This window comes from Zea mays, chromosome 6 (assembly GCF_902167145.1).
Source record: "Zea mays cultivar B73 chromosome 6, Zm-B73-REFERENCE-NAM-5.0, whole genome shotgun sequence".
Taxonomy (NCBI): domain Eukaryota; kingdom Viridiplantae; phylum Streptophyta; class Magnoliopsida; order Poales; family Poaceae; genus Zea; species Zea mays.
In genome coordinates, this window is record NC_050101.1 from 117,095,589 (window position 1) to 117,102,582 (window position 6,994).

General features: G+C 49.5%; 1 protein-coding gene across 2 annotated transcripts; it reads left to right on the top strand.

Annotated features, from left to right (window-relative positions):
* Positions 1 to 1,375: 1,375 nt before the first annotated feature.
* On the top strand, positions 1,376 to 3,201 carry LOC103629859 (Glycosyltransferase family 61 protein). 2 transcript variants are annotated; one of them, XM_008650950.2, is made up of 3 exons: positions 1,376 to 1,631; positions 1,742 to 1,801; positions 1,883 to 3,201. In XM_008650950.2, the coding sequence occupies exons 1-3, from the start codon at positions 1,460 to 1,462 to the stop codon at positions 3,085 to 3,087; spliced, it is 1,437 nt and encodes a 478-aa protein (XP_008649172.1). In that variant the 5' UTR covers positions 1,376 to 1,459; the 3' UTR covers positions 3,088 to 3,201. The 2 variants fall into 2 exon arrangements, with proteins under 2 accessions (XP_008649172.1, XP_008649173.1); XM_008650951.2 differs by having other exon boundaries at positions 1,886 to 3,201.
* The last annotated feature ends 3,793 nt before the right edge of the window (positions 3,202 to 6,994 follow it).

Here is a 6,994-nt window from a genome sequence, read left to right on the forward strand (position 1 = left end):
CACACCGCTGGTCATCAGGAACAACGATAGTGTTTCCCTCCATCTGTAAAAAAAACACGTCATATAGGCAATATACTACTCACTCTGTATCAAATCAGATCGTCCTCCTCGCTGTTATCTCCTTCTTCAACCCTTCTTCTACCTGAACATATCTCTTCTCTCCGATATTCCCTTCTAGGTGCTAACATGGAGAAGCCGATGAAGCGGGTGATGAAGACCCCCCCTACCAGCACAAGGTCCTGGAGAAGACCAGATTTGTGATTGATCTTGGTTCTGTTGATGTTCGTCGTCTTCATGGGTAAGCTGAAAGGTTCCTTCTCTATTTTGTTGTGTTCAGTTTGGTGTCTAAAGAGGCATGTAGCTGTTTGTTATTTACAAGCCGAGTCACTTTTGTGTAGAGTTCTAGAGATATATGGTCACAACATTATGAAGGAACCTGAGAAAATGATTGTGAGGCAGCAGAGGTATTATATCTATTGTTGATTACCATGGCTACTGCTCCAATTATTGATACGTGGTATTATAAGGTAGTTCATTATGCCACCACATGGCAATTTAAGCTATCTGGGAGAAAGCCCCTCTTCGTTCTTTGATGGCTCATAAAATTATAAGTAAAACATTTGGTCTCATCATTCAGCAGTTGCCAGTAATTGATGCTTTGTTGAATACACAATTTTTTATTTTTTTCCTTTTATTACAAGGATCAAGGCCTGAAATCTTGAGATTTTCTCCATTCCAACAAAAAGGTTATATTCTTTATGCATGCAAATAGGCAGTGGCGATCAAAGGGACAACGATTGAGAATACATGTTCCCTGAAATCTCCAAGTGGAAAGCCATTGTCTGCCTTGCAATTTTCACTGCTTGGATCTCAGTTTTGTCTTATGATTGCGGAAAGGATGCCTACACTGCGCTCGCCATGTTTAATGCCATCACCAACCACTCCGGTACGCTGCGTATAGGATTGGTAGGAGCTACGTTCCCTATATTGACGATAATGTTTCCGTTGCAACGCACGGGTCCCTACCTAGTCTATATATATATGTGTGTGTGGGCGCGCGCGTAGTCATGTGATCACTCTATGTAAAAACATTTTGTGTGTTGACTAATCCCTACAAGTGAAGTGAGGTGAACTGGTATCCATTATTAAAAAAAATACAAAACATTTGGAACAAACCGTCGGCGCTCTGCTTTAAGCTTGCTTTGCCGCAGCTGGTCGCCTTCCTGACGATCCGGTTATGCCGGCGCCGATGATATATAGCGTGCATGCATGTGCACAGTGCACGGGATTTAATGCAGTACGCAAGTCAACCACGTACAGCCTGCTGAGCTCTGCGATCCAGATCTGACTGAATGTGATGTATATAAAAGACACGGCGTTTGCGATCGGGGTACGGTACGGTAGCTCATCAGGCCCCGGCCGGCGTGGTGGTGGTCTGGGCAGAGCTAGCTTGGCGAAGATGATGATGAGCTGGAGCTGGTGTAAGACGACGGGGAGGCATGAGGCTGAGGGTACCAAGAAAGGGAGCAGTAGCGCAGGAAGGGTTGCGGCGTGGCTCCTGCTGTCTCCTCTTCTTGTGCTCGTTGTGCTCAAGACTGACTTCCTCCCGACGGTTTCACGCACTGACACTGGTGAGCTATATATGTAAAGTTTAATGACGGACTAACGTACCTCGGTTTTTTGGTTAAAAGAGTGGTGCTGATGTGATGCATAATGGTCGTATACGATGGATGAATTCAAGGTTTGGGCAATGCGAAATGGCAGCAGCAACATTATCCACATGGCCCAGAAGCTGTAAAAGGTATGTCTGCCAACTATTTATCTCGAACTCGAAAGCATTTTTTTAACTCAATAAAAAATAATCTGTGGCATATATATGCAGCAGACATGGGAGGCTCCGCCAGCAGGCTAACCTGTAACCTGAGCAACCGCCACTCCGACACCTGCACAATGGAAGGCGACGTGCGCATCCACGGCAGATCCGCGACGGTCTACGTCGTCGCGGCGGCGTCCAACCACCGGCGGCCGGAGAACTCCACGGTCACGGTCCGGCCGTACACGCGGAAGTGGGAGCAGGAGACCATGGCGAGGATCCGGGAGGTCACCGTGAGGTACACGCCGCCGCCCGCACCATTCGGCTCCGGCGTGATCCCGCCCAGGTGCACGGCCGTGCACGACGGCGCGCCGGCGGTGGTCTTCTCCACCGGTGGCTGCGGCACCAACTTCTTCCACGCCATGAGCGACCTCGTCGTGCCGCTCTACATCACGGCACGCGAGTACGGCGGCCGCGTGCACCTGCTCGTCACCGACTACCGGCCCGAGTGGGTCGCCAAGTTCAGGCCCGTCCTGGACGCGCTGTCCGCGCACCCGGTCGTAGACCTGGACTCCGACGCCGCCGTGCGCTGCTTCCCGGCGGCGCGTGTCGGGCTGGAGAGCCACAACGGGATGCTCGCGATCGACCCGACCCTCTCCCGCCACGGCTACACCATGGTGGGGTTCCGCGACTTCCTCCGCTCCGTCTTCTCGCTGCCACGGCCGTGGGCGTGGTCTAGTAGTAGACCCGTAATAAGCAGGCCCCCTCGCCTCGTCATGGTTCTGCGGCGCCACTCGCGGGCGCTGACGAACGAGGCCGATACCGTCGCCGCCATGGAGGACCTCGGCTTCGACGTGGTCCCCGCGCGGCCGGAGGACGTCGCCGACATGGGCCGCTTCGCCCGGGTGGTGAACTCCTGCGACGTCATGGTCGGCGTGCACGGCGCCGGGCTCACCAACATGGTGTTCCTGCCGCACAACGCCACCGTGGTGCAGATCGTCCCCTGGGGCGACATGAAGTGGGCTTGCTGGTACGACTTCGGTGAGCCCGTGCAGGGCATGGGGCTTCGCTACGTCGAGTACGAGGTGACGGCGGAGGAGACCACGCTCAAGGAGAAGTACGCGAGGGACCACCCGGTGTTCACCGACCCCCAGTCCATACATCGCCAGGGCAAGGCCTGGGCCACCTTCCTCGATGGCCAGAACGTCACTTTGGACATCGACCGCTTCAAGGCGGCGATGCAGCAAGTGTTTCAGTCCATCACCACAGGGTAGTTAGTGGTGGATCAGTAATATAGCAAATATTTTTGCTTTTCTTTGTACTAATTACATCATAGCATATATATATGGTACATGAAAATAATGGCCGAGGTGTTGTTTTCGTAATAAGGGCATGTACAACCCTGATACTGCTGCACGGTACTCCAAGTACAAGATACAACTAAAACACGACATAATACAGTGGTCATGTCTAAAACATGTGTCTTACGATATTCATTGTACCAATCAGAGCATTCAATAAATTAAAGTGACCAATCAGCTAGTCTCCTGTCTCGAACATAGAGCTAAGACACTGTGTCTTCGTCAAGATACGTGTCTTGAGTTTTTTTACATTCACCCCCCTAGACACACTGTAAGACACAACTTAAAACACCCACTGTACATGCCCTAACATGTAGGAAAATTGAAGATGATACAGTGCCAAAGGAATCCATATATTAAAATTCAGTTCTAAAGCAAATAACCATCTATAAGAGATGAAAAACAGCATTTAACGTAATGTATCCATATATCACACGTAATGTATCCATGCTTGTAATTTGCGTCACCAGCTAAACATATAACGTGAAGAACATTTCATGCGTAAAACACATAGCAATGAAACCAAAGAGAATTATATCTGTCTGACACTGGAATTGAATATAAGTAAACAAAAAAATATATTATCCTTTATTTGAGTAAAAGTGTTTATTACATAAAACTATTATTATTGAATTGCATATAGAGTTGGAAGCATTTATGTGCATAAGCAAGACAATAAATAAATTAAAATAAAATCTTTGCATTTATGCTGGAGTTTTGGTTGTGAATTTATCTTGAATCTGAAACGTGAAATCAAATGGGAGATTTGAAAAATTTGAAACTAGGAATACAAAACACAAATCGAGAGAAAAAGAAAAGAAAATAGAAAACAACCACTTGGGCCACCTTTTTCTTTGGCCCAGCTCCCTCTCCCCTTTTTCCCTCCTCTCGTTTGGGCCGCCACCCAGCCAGACTTCCAGCCGGCCCAGGCACTTTCCCACGCTCAGCCAGCCCAGCCGCCCTCTCGCTTTGTCCCACTGACGCGCGGGGCCCTCGTGTCATTCGTCCATCCCTCTCGTACGCACGCGCATGTTCCACCTTCGGTCACCGACCGGCGGGGCCCGCTGGCCATCCACACCGCACGAGCGTGCCCTGCGCTGACCAACACCGCCAACCTGGGCACCCTGCTCATATCGCAGCCACACCACACGATTTCGATGACATGTGGGGACATAGAACACTGTAGATCTTCCAGGCGACTTCACCAATCCCCGGCAACCACCGTATCCATCGTAACGGCGTCCGTGATGCCGCCTGGACCCTCGCATGTGGTTCAGGGTGCTCTCGACTGAAGCTCCTGGATCGGACTCCGCCGTGGGCCTATAAAGCCAGGCGACCTCCTCGTCACCATACCTCTAGGAGCCGAGGCCGCCACATTTGATTCCAAGGATCCCTCCTAGCTCGTAGTCAGGCATGACCATAGGCAACTGATCATGCGCGTGACCACTAGAGCAGGGAAGACGACCGGAGCCCAATGGAATTTCTCGACGGAGACCTCTCTACACCACCGAGCCGAGGAGCGCGTGGGCGGTGCACTACGACGTCCCTACTGCGGGTAAGATTGCCACATACCTATGCGCCATGATCTCGTAAATGTGTAGCATTCTGTGTTTTTTGGTACGAGCTATAAAACGCCAGGGGCGAGCTCTCGCCGGTGCGCGCCGCCATAGTAGGGCCGGGCGCCGCTAGGATGTTCGGCGGGGAGAGAGAAGAGGGGTGATGGGTTATTTTGGTACTTTTGTTTTGATTGTAGCACGGATTAGGACAGATAAAGTAGTTGGTGGTATAGACGTATAGCTTATTTGCCACTATCCCTTAGAATCACCATTAGGGCGTAAATTTTGTTATTTTTTCTTCGTGACCACTTGCACAATTTGCAACTACCGGCTAGTATCATCGTCGTTGCCCCTACTATTTAGTATCACCGTCAGAGCTAACAGTGTGTGTGCCATTTATTATGGAAATGCAACATATTTGCGTTAGGCGTATTATTATGGTTCAGCCTCACGCGATTGTCAATATGGTTGACGGTAAAAATAGGATCATTTAAATTGTCTCGTAATTATATGAGACTTTTATAGCAATTTCATTTATACGATCGGTGAAATTTTGAGAGGTTTTGGATTTAGGGACCAGCGCTTGTGTACAACACATATTACTTGGACAATCCCTTTTATATCACAAGATAGTTCTCCGTCTAACTTGGTTTTATAGGAAATGTCATGAATGATATGGTTCAAATGTATATGTGATGTGATGCTTAATGTTTGATGTAATTATTTTGCTAGATAGTGATAGTATAGTTCTTGATGTTATTATGGAGGACTCAAGCATATGAGTACATCATGGACAAGAACTTGGTGATGGAGATCACCATGACAATTGACAAAGGCCATACTATCTCATATTAATATCATTATTTGTGATATTTTATTTTCCTATGATATTGTTCGTTCATATATTAATTGCGTTGCACCTATAAATATTCTATTATCATTTGGTAGACCTGCTAAAGTAGAGTGTCATCTATTATCTTCATCTAATAGAGTGTCATCTAACACTACCAGACTCGTGTTCTTTGCCGAGTGCAAAGGACATTTTACGCTTGGCAAAGAATACTCGGCAAACATTTTATCGGCAAAGGATTTTTTGCCGAGTACTTTTTTCGGGCCGAGTATCAAAAAACACTCGGCAAAGTTTCATGATTTTCTGACTTTGTTTGTGTTTTATACAATTTTTAAACACGTGGATGCCAAGTTCACGGCCATGTTTAGTGAGCATGTTGCTCGAAGTTTCCGGTACGCTTCTGAAATCGGTCGTAACTTATGCTAAGTACCATGAATATCATTTTTTCATGCACGGTTTTCCAAGTTTCGAGTGACCTGCAGTTCAAATTTGAATTTTCCGAAGAAATTCAAATAAACGAACTAAATCTACTAACGATTGAATCTCTGTTATAATTGTCCACAAATGATACATGTAGGTCTACATAGTGTAGGAACATACCACAAAAAGTTTGGGAGACAAAATCAAAAAAATAAAAATATACTTTGCCGAGTGTCTAGGGATGACACTCGGCAAAGAAGTCTTTGCCGAGTGCCTACTGTGTGGCACTCGGCAAAGAATAAAGAACAAAGCTTTGCCGAGTGCTGCACAACTAGCACTCGGCACAGAAGCCTTTGCCGAGTGCCCGTGATCCGGCACTCGGCAAAGTTTATTTTAAAATTTAAAAAAAATCTTTGCCGAGTGCCGGATCGCGGGCACTCGGCAAAGAATTTTAATTAACCGGCTGCCCGGCCGGCTTTCTTCTTCCTTCTCCTTTCCTTCTCCTTTCTCTTCTCCCTCTGCCTCACCGCCGCCACGCCCGCCGCCTCTCCGGCCGCCCGCCCGCCGCCTCTCCACGCTGCCCTCGCCCGCCCGCCGCCTCTCCACGCCGCCATCGCCCGGCCGCCCTCGCCGCCCTCTCCACGCACGCCGGCAAGCCACGCCGCCTCTCCACGCACGCCACGCCGCCTCACCACGCCGCCCACGCCGGCCTTGCCCGGCCGCCCGCCGCCTCCCCACGCGCCCACGCCGGCAAGCCACCGGCGCCTCTCACCGCGCCCACGCCGGCACGCCGCCCTCGCCCGCCCGCTCGCCGCGCCCGGCACGCCAACGCCGGCGAGCCGACCGCCGTCCGCCCCCGACGCGACCGGCAAGTCGTCACCGGCCGCCCGCCCACGCGCCCGGCACGCCGCCGCCGGCCGATCGTCGCCAAACCGTAAAGGTTTAATAAATTTATTAAATTTATGTATGTTTATTGTTATATTATTGTTATATT

Bases quoted from the DNA above. Each gene is read 5' to 3' on its own strand.
- LOC103629859 (XM_008650950.2), top strand. From the start codon at position 1,460: ATGATGATGAGCTGGAGCTGGTGTAAGACGACGGGGAGGCATGAGGCT. The intron at 1,632-1,741 runs GTGAGCTATATA...GATGAATTCAAG, and splicing joins GGTTTCACGCACTGACACTG to GTTTGGGCAATGCGAAATGG. The intron at 1,802-1,882 runs GTATGTCTGCCA...ATATATATGCAG, and splicing joins TGGCCCAGAAGCTGTAAAAG to CAGACATGGGAGGCTCCGCC.